The sequence below is a fragment of the Betta splendens genome, chromosome 1 (genome assembly GCF_900634795.4).
Source record: "Betta splendens chromosome 1, fBetSpl5.4, whole genome shotgun sequence".
NCBI classification, from domain to species: Eukaryota; Metazoa; Chordata; class Actinopteri; order Anabantiformes; family Osphronemidae; genus Betta; species Betta splendens.
Window position 1 is genome coordinate 4402307 of NC_040881.3, and position 17781 is coordinate 4420087.

At 49.3% G+C, this 17781-nt stretch overlaps 2 protein-coding genes across 6 annotated transcripts in view; one reads left to right on the top strand and one right to left on the bottom strand.

Moving 5' to 3' along the window:
- Positions 1-14177, top strand: part of LOC114852751 (voltage-dependent T-type calcium channel subunit alpha-1I-like) — a 35529-nt gene extending 21352 nt beyond the window's left edge. For 2 of the 5 annotated variants that reach the window (XM_055509263.1, XM_055509265.1), the window contains exons 17-36: positions 78-268; positions 1319-1624; positions 1902-2002; positions 2194-2317; positions 2694-2762; positions 2921-3105; positions 3190-3316; positions 4398-4523; positions 4612-4701; positions 5118-5310; positions 7177-7328; positions 7475-7584; positions 7718-7851; positions 7947-8017; positions 9629-9707; positions 10021-10142; positions 10509-10799; positions 10942-11098; positions 11693-12219; positions 12703-14177. In XM_055509263.1, coding sequence (XP_055365238.1) covers positions 78-268; positions 1319-1624; positions 1902-2002; positions 2194-2317; positions 2694-2762; positions 2921-3105; positions 3190-3316; positions 4398-4523; positions 4612-4701; positions 5118-5310; positions 7177-7328; positions 7475-7584; positions 7718-7851; positions 7947-8017; positions 9629-9707; positions 10021-10142; positions 10509-10799; positions 10942-11098; positions 11693-12219; positions 12703-13335 — 3788 coding nt within the window. In that variant the 3' untranslated portion in view covers positions 13336-14177. Of the gene's footprint in view, positions 1-77; positions 269-1318; positions 1625-1901; positions 2003-2193; positions 2318-2693; positions 2763-2920; positions 3106-3189; positions 3317-4397; positions 4524-4611; positions 4702-5117; positions 5311-7176; positions 7329-7474; positions 7585-7717; positions 7852-7946; positions 8018-9628; positions 9708-10020; positions 10143-10508; positions 10800-10941; positions 11099-11692; positions 12220-12702 lie in introns of those variants that run through there. The other 3 variants (XM_055509269.1, XM_055509277.1, XM_055509272.1) reach the window with 3 other exon arrangements.
- A 1232-nt stretch (positions 14178-15409) lies between these two features.
- The window catches only part of LOC114852860 (synaptogyrin-3-like), a 3546-nt gene continuing 1174 nt past the window's right edge, over positions 15410-17781 (bottom strand). Inside the window, exons 2-4 of the mRNA XM_029145526.3 lie at positions 17746-17781; positions 17303-17448; positions 15410-16408 (exon numbers count right to left, since the gene is read on the bottom strand). The exon at positions 17746-17781 is cut by the window's right edge and continues 199 nt beyond it. Coding sequence (XP_029001359.1) covers positions 16181-16408; positions 17303-17448; positions 17746-17781 — 410 coding nt within the window. The 3' untranslated portion in view covers positions 15410-16180. The remainder of the gene's footprint in view (positions 16409-17302; positions 17449-17745) is intronic.

Here is a 17781-nt window from a genome sequence, read left to right on the forward strand (position 1 = left end):
TTAAACAGTCCATCCTCACAAATAAATCTCTCAAATGCATACTTTCAATGTTGCATTGTGGGTGTGCGTGCTCCCAGAGCTGAAGATCCAGGCCATGATGCTGAGCCCCAACGGCCTCCTGAACCCCAAAGCCTCCATGCCTCACCCTCCTCCAGCGCCTCTGCCTGTCATCACACACACCGCAGCCACGCCCATCATAAATGCTAACCCGTCGCGTCGGGCCAGCGGCGCTTCCATGGACGTGGGCAGCTTTGAGCAGAGGTCACAGGTGAGCTTTGGACACATGCTTTTACCTGTTACGACTACACTTACTGCAAGCGATAAAGATGATTTACAGAGGAGGATGAACTGAGAATATTTAATGCATAAAAAAGACAATAAATCACAATTAGAGAGTGCACTTCCTAAATTACAAACCTGGGGATTTGTGATTGTTTTAACTTAGATAGTAATAACAGCAAGTTAATTAATAGTTAATAATTAATTTCTACTAATGAGAAAAGCAACTTTTTAATTTAATTAATCAAGTGCATGTTCTTCCTTATAAAACATTTTGCAAACACTAGTTTACTTCTGAGGCTTCATAGTACAATTACTGATGGATTAGACTTTGGTTTGTCTGGTTAAGGGAAGAGGAATCACAGATGAAGGAGGACACAGATTCACTTTCATCAGAATCTACTTCCAAGCCTTGGGATCTGATCCTAACCTTGTTTTGGTCCGATATTTTACTTTCAAATCGCTTTGTTTGAACTGCAAACGCCAGTCTTCCCTGTGTCGCTGTCCTGCCTCGTGTCTAGGCCTGGTGTGTGAATATGTCAAATACTGTTCCAAAGAAATCATCACGTTGTGTCAAAATTATCCTGGGAGAAAATGTGCTTTCTGAGGCGTAACAGGGAGTGTAACCTGTGCAGCGCAGGGTGAAATCACATGCGTTGCTGCTCTTTTTGCTGCCTGCTCGTCTGAGCCACATCTTGCTGCCAGCGTTGGGATTGTCTTACTGTGGTCGTCGTAAATGGGATGGCTTAATAAAGTTAATGAATAGACTCTTTGGTCAGGGTTTCTGTGGTTCTGTTTAAGTCATCTGAGCTAAACATTTGTCAGATTCCAATTCGGGGAAAGTGGAAGATCATCTGTCATTCTTTGAAAGCAGCTTCAGACAGGAAATGGCAAGTTTGTGATCAGGCCGACGCTCTGAGCTGACGATGGACGGTGGATTCCCTCCCCATGTCCCACGCTTCTATTTTGTCTCACGTGGCTTTTGTAGTTACACATTTAACCTTTCAGGAGTCATGCTAAACGTCCCTGTTGTCTGAAGATGTCTTCCCAGTGTCTGTGGGAGAGCGGGCCCGAGAGCCGGCGCTCCAGCTGGACCAGCGTGGGCCGAGCGCCCGGCCTCCACAGGAAGAGCCAGTCGGGGGAGATGGAGTCGCTGCTGTCCGACACGCACACCAGCTCCGACCACAGCAGCCGGGAGCAGTCTCTGGACCAGCAGGAGTACCTGCAGGTGCCCATGCTCCACGACTGCAACGGCACCACGCTCCACCTGCCCGAGCGCTGCTGCGACGACGCGCCCACGGCGACGCACTACCACAGCGATCCGGAGGAGGAGGACGTTGAGGAGGTGCAGTTTACTGCGTTACCTTTATGTGTGACGACAACTGTTTTAGTTAACATTTAATATTAATAAATTATTAAATAAAGTCATTAATACTTATTTAGATTTGTTCAGAAGAGCAAAACCTGCTCTGTCTGAAGGCTTTAATATCTCCTGTAGCCTCAGAAATACTTGAACAGGCTAATCTGAATGATGGGAATACGTAAGTACATACTATTTGTTTCAGGCAGACGTACAGTAGTGAACTCATGTTGTTGTTTGCAAATGTTTGTGTTCCTCTCAGAGTTTATGTAAGAAGCTGAAGAAGATTCTGGAGCCGTACGAGCCTCAGTGGTGCCTGGAGCACGAGGAGTGGTCTCTGTATCTGTTCTCTCCTCAAAACCGGTACGAAGGCACACACACATGCTCTGATGTGCCCCTGAGTGGTTTAGTGTGGGTTGAACCACAGCACGTGTAAATATTCACAAGCAAAGTGTCATTGTTGGAGCTCAGGTCGTCCAATTTTTACCTTTATTAATTAAACCCGGTCAGAAAGCTGTCCTGTTGATGAGGACCCTCTTTGTGCCTCTGTGCAGGTTCAGGCTGTGGTGTCAGAGGGTCATAGGTCACAAGATGTTCGATCACATCGTCCTCCTCTTCATCTTCCTCAACTGCATCACAATTGCCCTGGAGAGGCCTGACATTCAGCCCAGCAGCATGGTAGCGCACCAGCACACAGCTGCACCACTACCCACACCTGTAATCTGGAGCCAATGCTCCCTCACTCACTCACGGCGCAACACAAGCACTTGTCTACAGCTCAAATTAGCTGATGGAGGAGCAGTTTGGGAGTCATTACAGGAACATGTGCTGTCCCTGCTTTTATTACATTTCTTCTGGACTCGTTGCGGCTACTGTCGTTAGCTGAAACTACTGGGACGCCCTTACAATGACTAATGGGCTTCGTTCTGTGTGTGTGTGTGTGTGTGTGTGTGTGTGTGTGTGTGTGTGTGTGTGTGTGTGTGTGTGTGTGTGTGTGTGTGTGTGTGTGTGTGTGTGTGTGCGTGCGTGCGTGTGTGTGTGTGTGTGCGTGCAGGAGCGGGTGTTCCTCAGTGTCTCCAATTACATCTTCACTGTGATCTTCGTGGGTGAAATGATGATTAAGGTAACCATAACAACAAACAGGCACCTCACTCCAAAGTAAATTTCTCATTTTCATGTATAAAAGGTGATTTTCTTCCCATAAGAAGATCAGAATTGCTTTGACACCTTGTGTTGTCTCCTTATTTGTGTAATTCTGCTGATCCTACATGTGTCTCGTAGGTGGTGGCCATGGGCCTGTACTTTGGCAGCGGCGTGTACCTGCAGAGCAGCTGGAATGTCCTGGACGGGCTGCTGGTGTTTGTGTCACTGGTGGACATCCTGGTTTCCATCGCGTCCGCAGGTGGGAATCGAATCCTGGGAATCCTCCGTGTGCTTCGCCTGCTCCGCACGCTGCGACCTCTTAGGTTGGTGCTTCAGTGGTTTCCCTCTTGTGGTTACGGCGGAGGCTTCATCTGGTGCCTGCCTTTGTGTATTGTTGTGTGTTTCAGGGTGATAAGTCGAGCTCCAGGCCTAAAACTGGTGGTGGAGACGCTGATCACATCTCTGAGGCCCATTGGGAACATTGTCCTCATCTGCTGTGCTTTTTTCATTGTGTTTGGAATATTAGGAGTTCAGGTGAGGATTCATTCTAGACGATTTTCATAGGAGCACTTAAACTCAATTTTACACAGTTTTATGATTCCAAACATCCAAATCTTGTTGTGTTTTCCGCTGCAAGAAGACACTCATCACAGTGGTTCAGATTAAATGAGGCAGAGCTCAGAAAATGCTTCAGGTAATAAAAAGTCAAGAGAAAAACTGGGAGTTAATGCAAATGAGCTGCTGATTATGCACCAGTCCCTGGAAGTAATTAAAAAAACAATGGTAAAACTACAGGGGGATTGTGCTGAGGATGGATTTCTTAAATCCAACTTCAACTGTATTTTTATTCAGTTTATTAAATTAATAAATAAATTAATTTATTTATTTTAGGCAAGGTTAATGTTTTTTAAACAATTATAAAATGATGACATATAATAAAGTGATGCATCAACAATCCATAGGATTATCCTGCTGTGTATTATGCATGTGCATGATTTCAAGTCATAATTGCTTTTTTCATCTTGTGAAATACTAAATGTTTTCACCTCTTCAGGCCACAAATTTCCTAAAAATGAAAATTACTCGTTCATACGAACATGGTGTTACGACTAAAGCACAGGGACAACCACATATTAAGCTTCATTATTTATTAATGCAGCTGATGTTTGGTGTGGTTTGCTGCTCGTATCTGTCACCCACAGCTTCAGTGTATTTGTCGTGTCTTTTCAATAGTACTTTTGTGCTAAAGGGCATTAACTGTAGCGTGAAGGCGTTCCGTAAGCTCCTCTCTATACAGGTTTCTGATTTAACGCTCGCACAGCAAATATGCCGAGGCTAATATTAACATACAGGCATGTATTTCTCAAAAACACAGGACCAGTGGATTATCCTCTAATGAAAACGGGTTGTGTGCTAGTAATGACGGAGGCCGACGGGACCAGATGGCGCCTGGTTATCTTAGCGGTTACATACGGTGGGCTCTCGCTGAGTAATTTCAGCGTAGCCCGATACATCAGTGTTTTATCCGCTTTATGAAGCGCTGTTTACATTTTGTTGAGGTTACGTTGTTCTCGTGCCGTTTTATCTCTGTGTACACATCTGTCCTTGCGTGCAGCTGTTTAAAGGGAAATTCTTCCACTGTGAGGGGCTCAACGTGAGTCGCATCACCAATAAAACCCAGTGCCTGGGAGCAGGATACCGCTGGGTCCGACGGAAATACAACTTTGACAACCTGGGACAGGTACACACACACACACCCTGGACTGACTCCTGCTCATGGGAGGTGATTGATAGCAGGATGGTGATTTATATGTGCCTCGCTCTCCCAGGCGCTGATGTCCCTGTTCGTGCTGTCATGTAAAGACGGCTGGGTCAGCATCATGTACGACGGCCTGGATGCCGTCGGCGTGGACCAGCAGGTGAGAACGCACATGCAGTAAACACAGATAAGGAATGAGAATGAGAGTTGGTGGAGAAATGGAAATCAGGAAGCGTAAACAATCCGTACGTGCGGCGTGTGTGCATCTGACTGTGTTTTGGTTCTGTTGTCTGTCAGTCTCTGGCACGCGCTGATCTTGTTTGTCTTAAACAGAAAGGAAAATAGTTCAGGAGAGAAAAAAGGCAGATGGATAAATAGATGTGAGTTGACAGTGCTGGCAGTTTTACTGCTGACTCAGAACTTACATTGTCTTTTTGTTTATACTCTCTCCTCCTCCTCTTCCCCAACCCTCCTCCTCCTCCTCACCATCTTTTGTCGCTCTTTGGTCCTCCTCTTTTCCTTTTCCGTCTCCTCTGTTCTTCCATTTCCCCCCCCTCTCTCATCCGTTTCCCGCAGCCAATCAGAAACAACAACCCGTGGATGCTGCTGTTCTTCATCTCGTTCCTCCTCATCGTCAGCTTCTTCGTGCTCAACATGTTTGTGGGCGTGGTGGTGGAGAACTTTCACAAGTGTCGGCAGCAGCAGGAGGAGGAGGAGGCACGGATGAGGGAGGAGAAACGACAGAGACGGCTGGAGAAGAGGAGGAGAAGTGAGAACGCCTGAGGGGGGTGGGAGGCGGAGGGCAAGTCACACAGCACATATCCAAAAGTCTGCATCGAACATCGCACCAACCCGTGCTGCTCTAGAACAAGCTGCAGTAATCTAGCGCTGCTCTCAGCTTTCCACACTGTGTAATGGCTTTCCACAAGATTATGGGGACTGGCTGCAGGGATTTGCCTCCATTCATCCACAACAGCAGAATTCCCAGCGCCCTATTAGTTCTGGGTGCACTGCAGCTGCTGGAGGCAATCTGCTGCCATTGCAGGCGGTGTGTCCGTGTCCACTCTGCCCCTGACTGGGGCGGCCCGCGCACAGATTATATGCGGCTCTGCTCCCTCTCCGCTATCGTTTCGCATCAAGTCTATTTTTAACTTGAGCCGTTGACATCTCTGAAGCGTGAGACTTGCTCTGTTTGTTGAAAATTGACATCTAATATGTAATAATGCTTTTACCAATAAGTGACAGGATCAGTTTTTCTTGTTTTTTGCTTCTATGATATCATAGAAACTACTAAGAACAATTAAACTAGTCAAACACTAATCCACTAATGCAGAAAAAGAAGGAGGACTTGCTTCCAAGGGACATCAGTGAAGTGAAGCAGGCGTGCCACATGCACCTGCCTCTGGTGGACGAGCAGGATTAGATGCTGGATGATGAGAGCTGGCTCACAGCTGATCCCAGAGCTGCAACGGGGTTGAGGTCAGAGCTCTGTGCAGACCAGCACAGTTGTTCCACATCACATTGGAATGATTTCCTTATGAACAAGCCCCTGTAGGCGAGAGCCTTGTTGCTATTTTGTGCCATAAGGTTAGCAGGGCATTATTATGTGAAATATTTATGGACGCATCAGTTTAGAACAAGAGAGATAATGACTTGTTTTAAAATTCAGTAAAAGCTAAAGGTTTGTTTTGCTTGAACCCTTATTTATCTGACGATAAATGTTGAGATCATTTATTTCGACGTACTGTCTATCGGCTAATGTGGAGTGAGCCTGGACCGGGTACGCTGAGAACGTCTCCTGCTGCTTTTCTGGGTGCTGTGCTGAATTGTGACGGGCTCTCGTGCAGCGTAGCCTCACGGTTTAAAGGTCACAGAGTCTTAGGTGGTAAAATACCTGGATTAATGGTGATTCCTCCACCTGTAACTAGTCCGTCTGCCGATGATTATCTGTCCATCAGTAAGAGGTTCGTTCTCTGTGGGTGTGAGTTCATGTTGCAGTCCAAACTGGCCTCAGGTGTGAAAGTGTCTCTATGACTCATCCTTGGGATCGACTGCAGAGCTGCCCAGACTGTTCCGCGCCTCTCAGCCTAATCCTAATCTCAGTTTGGATCAGATCCAGCTTCCTTGCGACCCCCCACAGCTCAAGCGGCATAGTTTAAGGATAAGTCAATCTCATCCCAAACATAAACAAGGCTTCCACATCCTTTTGGCCACACTGTAGTTATAGTGGGTATAATGTGTTTTTCTACACACAGCACACACGGCAGTAACTTGTAGCCATAATTTGGCCACATACATCTGCGTCTGCAGTGTAATCTGTGGTAGTGCCTCCCTCTTCGTCAGGGGAGTGTCTGGCAGACGGCGAGGGTTTCTGCCCAAAGACACCTTGAGGTGCCACGCAGAGCGAGCGTGTGCCCGTGATGGATAGGCCTGAATTCCTGAGGTGGCACTTTCAGACACATGCAGTCTCACACACAGCAGTGCACCACTTGGCACCCGCTTCATCAGTGACTTCATCTCCCATATTTTATTTGGTGTTCTAATAGCTGTGCCTGTGCCTGTGTGTGTGTGTGTGTGTGTGTGTGTGTGTGTGTGTGTGTGTGTGTGTGTGTGTGTGTGTGTGTGTGTGACGCAGGGGCCCAGGAGAAGCCGTACTACGCAGACTACTCCCCGCTCCGTCGATCCATCCACACCGTGTGCACGAGCAACTACCTGGATGTCTTCATCACCATCATCATCTTCACAAACCTCCTCACCATGAGCATGGAGCACTACAACCAGCCTCAGGTAACCATGGTAACACCTGTCCTAGAACCATAGTAATGAAGCGGTACAGTACAGTACAGTGGGATTTAGAAGTGTGTGTGTGTGTGTGTGTGTGTGTGTGTGTGTGTGTGTGTGTGTGTGTGTGTGTGTGTGTGTGTGTCCTGCAGTACCTCGAGGAGATTCTGAAGTACTGCAATTACGTCTTCACGGTGGTTTTTGTCATCGAGGCAATTCTGAAGCTCATCGCTTTTGGCCTGCAGCGTTTTTTCAAAGAGAGGTACTGTCACATGAAAGCAGAGGCCCACAAACACAGCCTCACCCCCGGAGACACTGAACATGTGCATGTGTGTGTGTGTGTGTGTGTGTGTGTGTGTGTGTGTGTGTGTGTGTGTGTGTGTGTGTGTGTTCAGATGGAACCAGCTAGACCTCGCTATCGTGCTGCTGTCCATCATGGGCATCACTCTGGAGGAAATAGACCTGAACGCCTCCCTGCCCATCAACCCCACCATCATACGCATCATGAGAGTCCTGAGGATCACACGAGGTACGCGCGCCGTGACACAGGCAGAGAAAAACTAACAGCAAGCAAACACGCGGGGATACGTGGCTGATAAGAGCTGACACGTGACAATGTTTCAGTGCTGAAGCTGTTGAAGATGGCTACGGGGATGAGAGCTCTGTTGGACACAGTGATGCAAGCTCTGCCTCAGGTAAGAGGCGGCGCTGATTCTGTCACACTCACAGGCGTCTGTTTAGTGCAGCCTGGATCTGATGAACTGCACACACCTTGTTTCATGTAGCGTCTTACAGCTGCCTCCTACACGATTCACCAGCATCACAGCCTCCCCCAGCTGCCGTCACCGTGGCGACAGCCCTAAACAAGCATGAAGGCATCCGCGCGAGCAGCTACAGGCTAGCTGTTTATTCATGGCTTTATCAGTGCGGCTGATGATTCGTGTCACGGCTGCTTCGGTGCCATTGTTTTGCTAATTGTTATCTGTCAGGAGATAAAACATAAGAGTGTAAGATAACATAACATAAGAGACAGAAAGTTCAGTCCGAAGCTTATCAGAGCCACAGAGCAGTTTATTCTCCTCCAAGGCGGGATCCTGAAACTCTGTTAATCATTTGGTTTAGTTCTTACAGTACAGTATCTCACACACAGGCAGATGTTGCTGCAGGTGTGGGCCCATACGGTACGGTACAAATCTGCTCCACGACGCAGCAAAACTGGCTTTGGTCTCACTGGCGACGCCACATCAAAGCATCAAGTAGTGAGTCCACCGCGTTGGAACACAGCCAAATACTCCTCTGAATCAGAACATCCACGATGCTTCTAACTAATTTGCTGCTCTCCTCTTGAGATTGTATATTTGTTTTTGCGAGTGAAATAACTCCACTCAACTATTTGATAGACTCCCATGAAATTGGATGCAGACATTTATGTCGCCCTCCGGATAAATTGTAATAACTTCTGTGATCTCTTAACCTTTCCGGCGCAGACGCCAGGTGAAAATTTTTACTCGCTCTTTAGTTGATGCCTCAAACCAGGCGACATTCTGCCTCACACGAACTTGTGTTCAGCGCTAATTAGCAAATATTAGAAAGCCGGCGCGCCTCGTGCTGCATGTAGCCTCCATTTGTAGACACTTAGACCTGTTTAAAGTAGTGAGTGATGAATGAGACGGCGGTGGAGTGGGATGGTGGCACCAGAGGGGGAAAGGATCTATCACAGCTCCCGCATCCCTGGGGGGAATGGGAGGGGGGAGGCGAGAGCGGGGGGGAGGCAGGATGGCAGGTGGTGCAGCGCCAGAAGGCGCGTACACACCGTGTGAGGCCTCGTCCGCTGCTCAAATCTCCCCCGCCGTCATTTTTTTTTTCATGTTACATTCTCCAAATCCAAATTACACAGCACCCCCAGTGCAGAGCGGGGCCCGGGCTCTTCCCACCCACCAAGTCTCCTCCTTTTCTCCCTGCGCGTCATCAATACACTTGTGTCGTCTAATTACACAAGCCCGTGTCTCCACGAACAAAGACGAGTCCCTGTGACTAATTGTAAAAGTCGAGTAAACAGGCGTGTTTGACCTTCATAAGGACTGGACCCAGGCTAGAAACGCACCTCCGGTCCTCATATGAACCTATCAGTCTTGAGCCTCAGTCTCCTATTAGTGTGGAAGCAGCGGATGCAGTGGGGCTTAGCGCTCTCTGTCTCTCCCTCTCTCTGTTTGCATGTCCCTCTCGGCGTATACTGTACATGTGGTTTTTTTGGGTGTATCATTCACTGTATATATATATATCTGTGTGTGCGTGCGTCTGTCTAGGTGGGGAATCTGGGTCTGCTCTTCATGTTGCTGTTCTTCATCTATGCAGCTCTGGGAGTTGAGCTCTTTGGAAAACTGGGTTAGTGTGTGTGTGCGTGTACGTGCAAGCACGTGAGCGTGTGCATGCGAGTGAGCCAGTGGCTGATGCGTCTCCATGCGAGACTCTGTGTGTGTGTGTGTGTGTGTGTGTGTGTGCGCGCCTCAGCTCACACTTGCTGTGGATTACATAACATGAATACATTTCGTTGTGTTATATACAATAATTATGTCAATTTAGAATCAGTGATCTAATCTTGGTCTAATCTACACACATTTCCCTCCCTTCTCTCCCCTCGCCTCCCTCTCCTACGCTTGCCGCCTCTCATACTTCTCCCCTTTTCATCCTCTTTCAGAGTGTTCCGACGATAACCCGTGCGAGGGTCTTAGCCGCCACGCTACCTTTGACAACTTTGGCATGGCTTTCCTCACACTCTTCAGGGTGTCTACCGGGGACAACTGGAATGGGATTATGAAGGTTATTTCTCTTGCTCGCCTCTGCTCTGTGGGAGTCTTTGCGAAGATGGAGAGATGACAAAGCCCATGCTTGTGTCTGTGCGTGTGTGTGCGTGTGTGTGTCTCTGAGTGTTGGTTTTAAGACAGGCGTTGCATTAAGCAGAGAGCAGATCACTGTTTTTATGACAGACTAAGAGCTGCTGACATTAGAGGGTTGGGAAAGTGTATTATGGTTTAGTGACAGGCTCCAGATCGTCTTCCGCTCAGATCAACATCTCCCCCTATTGGAGAGGAGAGCAAATACAGCATATTGCAGTGAATTACCTTGAGAACACCTTAACCCTTGCTTTATCGCTTCCATGCGTTTGTGCTTGTCGGCCTTTCTCAGGACACGCTGCGTGAGTGTCGCCCCCAGGACCGACACTGCCTCTCCTACCTGCCCCTCATCTCCCCCGTTTACTTCGTCACCTTCGTCCTGACGGCTCAGTTCGTGCTGGTCAACGTGGTCGTGGCGGTGCTGATGAAGCACCTGGAGGAGAGCAACAAGGAGGCCCAGCTGGAGGAGATGGAGGAGAGGAGGGAGCGGGAGGAGCAGAGGGAGCGGGAGGAGGCCAGCCGACGCCTCAGCGCCGCGTCCCTGGGCGGAGACCTGGGGCCAAACGGAGACGCACCTGCCCAGGTGTGCGTGTGTGTGTGTGTGTGTGTGTGTGTGTGTGTGTGTGTGTGTGTGTGTGTGTGTGTGTGTGTGTGTCTGCGTGTGGGGATGGGAGGAGAGTGGAGGTTACGAGAACGATGACAGCCGTGATGATTTCATGTGGCAGGTGCAGGGTGAGGATGAGGAGAGTTCCCATGGCAACCTGATGAGCATGGGACGCATGTTGTCTCTCCCCAGCGACAGCTACGTTCAGCCACTCCGATGCTCCCCTTATCCTCCCATTGGCCACGAAGCCGGCTCCGGCTACAGCTACAGCTACTCAGGTACTCTGTTTGTTTGTAGGCCGCTTTTTATTGTGCTCCAACCACAAACTAAATGCTGTGAACATGATTGCTTTCATACGTAGCAGCGAAGGCAGGCGAGACGTGATGTGCGACAAAGAGCAGCGCTGGTATTAAAGCGGAAAATAAGAATCATCATTTTTACAAAGTGATATTAACACAAGAGTCTGGCTCATTGAGCATAATCCTATATATAGATTATCTATCACAGAGTCCAGATCTTAAAGCTTTGCAGCATCTTTTGGTTCGGTCCAATCATCCATACAACATAAAATGCAGCTCTGAATAGAAATAAATACTGTGTAGCATGCGTTCACAATGGCAACATTTCAATAAGCTCATGCAGTGATCAAAGCAAAAGACGCTCCAAGACATATCAGAGGCCCTGACTGTTCCTTTGGGCAGTGGATTACAGTGATACAGCCGCAAGAATGCTTGTGGAGTCATGGGGAGTCCTCCTCACCAACAAAGCCTGTCTTCTTGTTTGCAGTTCAAACTTGGCTTGGTTCTAGTTTTTCTGTCCTTGGAGATGCCTCGCCTCCTTCTTTGTGATGTGATTGTTGCTGTGTTCCGCAGGCTCCATGTCGTCCCTCGGCTCCAGCGGCGGCGGCTCGCTGCTGCAGGTTCCGGGGGCCCTGCCCGCCATCAGCCACGCTTCGCTGGGGTCCGGACGCAGCTACAGGCCCACGATCCGCCTCAGCACGTCCCAGAGCGTGGACCGGCGGAGTCCGGTGGACGGCGCCGACGGGCACCGGCCGGACAGACGCAGGCTGAACTCGGCCCACAGCATGGACGGGTGCCGGTTCAGCCCGGTGCGCCGCATCAACAGGCACCGGCTGAGCTCGGCTCACAGCATGGACGGATACAGACTGAACCAGGAACACAGCGCAGACAGACCAAAGCTCATGTACAGCCACAGCATTGACAGACACCCGTCACTCAGACAGAGTCCCACCCACAGTGCCGTCAGTCGTCCTTCTCGTTGGCTCAGTCCTGAGGACAGTTTGGACAGAAACAAGCTGAGTCCCTCCTACGTCCCAGACAGTTCGGCCCCGAAGAGGCTGGCGTCGTTTCGAACCGCGAGTCGACAGCTGCGCAGACAGGTCGGTTCTTATCGGTTCCTCTCTGCTCATTGCTTTGTTCCTCTCTCTTTCTCTTTCACTTCTTATTTCTCTTTTCTTCTTTTGCAATTACTGATTTCACTTTATTTCTGTACAGTATGGAAAATTATTCATGGACTCGAAACTTGCTGAGTTGTGTAATTAATCATAGTGAAAAGCAAGTCGCTGCCTCGTGTCTGCATCGCTGTCATCCTCTAATTTAACTCAGCTTTTTTCTTGCTTGTTGTTAGTTTTTCAAGAATAAAATCAACCAAAGAACATTTTAGAAATGTTGTTGTTACTTTGGCAAAAAAGATTTACACAAAACAAAACAGCAGTAATTACAAAGTGAAAAAAGACAAAATGTGAAATTTAGTTAAAAAACACCTAATTATTGTTTCTGCTTTAATAACGTCCCGTTCTATCTCTACTTTGCCAGAAACCTGTTGTATTTGACTGACGCCCAGTCTGTTGATCGTCCTGCAGGAGGCCGTGCGCTGCGACTCGCTGGACCAGAGCGGCTCCGTCGACTCTCTGGCGGAGCCTCGCCTGCCGGCGCCCGTCGCCGCGTCCACGCCGCCGCGCCAGCGCTCGTCCAGCGTCCACACCCTCAAATACGCACACCCCCAGAGGGTCATCTCCTGCCGCAGCCACAGCCGCAGCCACAGCGAGTCCACCGCACAGGAACCTGGGCCCGACGAGGCCGACTGCGCCTCCCGGCCGGAAACAGGCGCCGAGAGGCCCGCGAGCCTGCAGAGCCTGTCGGGCCTGAAGGTCCCCGGCGGTGAATCCACTCCATCAGCTCCTCTCTGTGGCTCCAGAGCCGTCGAGGCCGACCTCGGACCCCGCTTGGCCGGCGCTGACCAGGAGGTCGGCCGTGTTAACAATTCTGTCCACGCGCACAAAGGCAGACACCTTTCCCCGACCCCCGGGGAGCACAGGAGCCGCCTCAGCCAATCGGTGTCCCCGGTGTCGGTCCGAAACAGGAAGCAGGGGACGAGGCCGCCGCCGCCGGCTCAGCCGACGGACAGCAACGCGGAGCTGCGGAGGCGGACGCTGTCGTTCGACGCCACGTCTCTCTCTCCTGGTCGAGCGGAGGGGAGATCGGTGGACGGCTAAGCGCGTCCGGCGGTGGGATGGGCTGTCGTCTAACGAGGAGGAGCATGTGCAGCTACAGCGCCGGATGGGGCCAAACCCGGCGGACGCCTGCTTCCCGTGTCCGGCCGGCCCTCATCTAAGCGCGCCCAAGAGTTTCACAGGGTTTTTGAAGCAAACACTTTCAAACTGCGCGTGTATGTGTTCAAAGACTTGACCCCTTTGTGCTTTTTGCACACAAGATGCACAAAAGAACACGTTTCCTTTTCTTCTATCATAGCAGTCATTCCCCAGCTGTATTTAGTCAGACACTAACCTTCCTTGCTAGCGCTCCTCCCTCGGCCCGTACTTCTATCCTTAAGCCTAGGTCAGAGTACAAGACAAAATGTGCTCCCAACTTCAGACGCAGCTGGGACCTCAACAGTGGTTTCAACCGTGAATCTAAAAATGCATCGTGTCCATACAGCACAATCTGTTTACTTCAACGTCAAAGTGACTTTCTTAAATAGTATTTTTGTCAAACCAGGCCCAAAGATATTAAATTCACTATGATGTGAGATAAGCAAAGTGACAAACTGTCACATTTAAGCTGACGGCTTAAGCTTAAGGCTTGACGCAGCATATCTTTTGCCGAATTACAACTAATGATTCATTGATTATCAAAATAGTTGCAACTCTGGATCTTCCTCTAGGTCACACACGCTCACAGAATCTCATCTTCTCCTGGAATAACACTCAGTGTTACTGTCAGTAAAGTTCCCAAATCTCATTCTCTGTGGTGCATAAATTGCAGCTTATGTTTAGGATTTAATTTCTAAGTAGTAAACTTGCACACATTTTACAATAAACAGCTTAATTTGTGATTGCACACATATATGAATCAGTGCACACCGTGTGATTTTATAAAGCGTATTTCTCAGAAACAGCAACTTGTACAGCAGCTTGTTAAAAGTGCATCAAATGAGAATCATATATTTAACCGAATGGGAGTTTTCCGGTGTTACACGACTTCTACTCTGATCTTTCTTACCTCTCGATCCACAGTAAACTGCCGCCAGGCGTGTGGTGTCTTCAGAGCTTCGATTTTTTTGAGGATTTCTCTCCCACACATGAATCCACCCGACCCTGACAGGCAGGAAAGTCAATTCGCTGTAAGAGCCTCTAAGTAAGAGTCATGTAGTGTGACCTAGGCTATAGTAGTGTCTACCTCGCTTCTTCCTGGCCACCCCCGCCCTGATCAAACACTCGCCCCGCTTAGTTTCTCGCCCCCCTCCACCTTCCTTTCTCCGTCTTAGTATTCTCAGGGTAGAGGTAGTTCAGACGCAGGCGAGCGTGAAGCATGCGATCAGAGTTTCATGGAGTTCCGTTGCCCCCTGTCGTCTGAAGCCGGAGCTGGCCCGTGTCCTCGCGCTGTCGCGAGAGGCGTGGACCGGAGCGAAACGTGGACGCACGCGGGCAGAAGGGCTCATTCAGGTGAATTACTGGCATGTACAACTTTGTAGAAAAAGGCCAAGATTATATTTTATTAACACAGCAGCGATGACGCGAGCACTGCAAAGACGACTTTCTACATTTTTGAATGTCAGTGTTTCTGCTGGCGCTTGTGTCGATGGGTGACGAGCGTGTTGCAGGATGTTGATTATAATGATGCTGACGATGGTGTTGTGTAATGTTCCTGCAGCGGGGGAATGCTATACAGTAAGCTTGCCTGTAGTGACATGATTGGACAGCGCTGGAATAAAACCACTTCCTGTCTGACTTTCATTTGGCTCCATAACCTTGCTTCTAAATCTCTGCTTTGCCCCTTTACACAGAGATTAAAAACACAGTAGGAGGGGTCACAACCCTTCAACATGAGCTGCTTAATCTAAAAATAAAGCTAACATGCAGCTGCTGCCTGCTGCCGTTAATGAATTCCACATAACTTGAGCACCATATCTAATTATGGTCTTTGAGCAGATGTTGATTAATATGCCTAACACATCCGCGCATTTTGGTCTCGGTGTGTAATTATATTAAAAACCGTTTTTCACACTGCAAAAAGGGAATCGTTTAAAGGCGATGAGAACAAACGCAGACACGCAGCTCTCATCGTGGATGTGGTGGTGAATAAGGTTTATTTTTCATATTTTATTACTTCAGCATATCACAATAAAATATTGAATCACGTAAATAATTCACACTGAAACACTATAGCGTTCAGAATGCATTAACTGCCCTTCCTCTGTTCTCACCGCCAGTTGAAGTTGTATCTACACCACAAGATATGCCTCCGTCCCATTTACTCACGACCCATTGGTTAAGCTGCCTGTCTGTCTGGACTTCGGCCAATGGGAGGCTCCGTGCCTGCACCGCTGGTTGAGACTTGTCAGATTGACTGAGGACAAATGGAAGCAGATAAAATGAGCTATGCAGCATCACTGGCCTCCTCGTCTCCTTCCCTACAGTAAGGACCTAACATACGTAATAAGGCAGATGGAGCGGCATCACTGCTCTACAGCTATGGTGACCTGCACTCCACCATATGAACATGCAGTTAAGGTGTGCGCGTGTCTCCCAGGTGTATGTACACGTGTCTCCAGGTGCGAGGGGATACAGCTGTTTTCACGTGCGTCCATATCCGTGTGTGCATGAACAGAGGACACAGAGTTACAACGAACTAAGCTGAGCCAGCAGTTGCCATGGTGAAAAGAGATCGTACGTCACATGACCCCAAATCCCGCCAGAACCCCCCCACACCCCCCACACCCCACCCAATAGACGACGGACAGCTGCTGAACAGTGAGGGAGGAGGTCATCAGAGCCAGACGTCGGACTCCTCCTCCTCCTCCTCTTCCTCCTCCCGTCCTTCGGTTCTGTCCGTCTGGCTCTAGAACGCTGGAGCAATGGGTCTCTGCTGTGTGAGTTTCTGGGGGTCCAGGGTCTCAGTGAAGGGCGGGGCTTGATAGGGGTTGGTGGTTACTATGGTAGCGCCGTTGGGGATGGGGTACGGTGTAGCGCGAGCGTTGCTGGGCACAGGCTCCAGGTGTTGCCATGTGAACAGGTTGGTCTTGCTGCCAGTGAGGAAGCGCCGCAGGGCGCTCAGCGTCAGCACAGCCTGTCACACACACACACACGCACGCACACACACACACACACACACACACATGCACACACACACACACACGCACGCACGCACGCACGCACACACACACACACACACACACACACACACACACACACACACACGCACGCACACACACACACACAGGCCGTTAGTTACACCACTGAATGAAATGCTGGAAACACAAAGGCGAACGTTCTGTCCACAACCTCCAGGACGATGATGCCAACACAATCTTTTTTTTGCCAATTAGCTGCCGACGGGTTCGTCAGCGTTTGCGCTCTGATGCCACCAGTCGTCACTGACATGGACTCGGCCACGTCGGTGTGAGTCCACCTGCCTCAGCTAGGTTGGCTAGCTAGGTTGCTTAGCTAAGCTAGCCTGAGTTAGCGCATCAGGAGGGTCACGAGGATGAAGGTAAAATTAGACGGCTGCAGAAAGAGTTGGAGTTCACTTCTTTGTGCCTCCAGAAGCTCGCTGATATAATTGATCACAGGACCATTGAAAGAAAGTGGCTTCTGAGTCTAAAATAAGCTCCTTTGTGTTGTACTTCACATCCTTGACACGATTACAGCTTAACCTCTCCACACCCTCTGACAGGGAGATGAATGGCTGCTGGGCTCTGCTGATGGTTTCAACAGGCCCCATGAATCAGCCCGTCGGCCTCCGCGTCACAGCTGATGTTTAATGCAGTGTCCTGCCGCATTTTCATGATCATTGAGCATCTTCTGTCTCACTGTTCTCTCTCACTCACACATTCACACCTGAAAGCCTCCCAGCATCGCCACAGTTTCACCACCACACACACACACACACACACACACACACACACACACACACACACACACACACACACACACACACACACACAGGTATAGGCCTACAGACCCAGGTGAGGATGGAGAAGAAGCAGAACGCGATGGTGGCTCTGGCCGCGTCAGAACCCTGGGCCAATGGCAGCTCATCTGGAGATGTCGCCTGCCACTGATTGGCCAGAAAACAGAAGCCAACGAACCACAGGAAGCAGGCCACACCTGAGGGGGAGGAGGAGGAGGGATGAAGATGAGGCTAGTTTGTAAAAAGTGATGTACAGTGTTTTATAGTCCAGAACTGATCTTAAAAACACTTTAAGACTTTTGTTTCTTAATAGATAGAGGAAGTTACTGACAGTTATTTTTCCTCTGCGCTCTCAGGGGATAAATTACTAATATGTGAGCATCAGCGTCTGTTATTTGTACTCATAAAGGTTTTATCGTTAGCTTTACATATTCATCATGTTTCATAAATAGATCTCCACAGTGAACAGTTACAGGCTTTGTGCCTTTTCCTACCAGAGAAGATGAGGTCCAGCAGGACAGCGCGTCTTC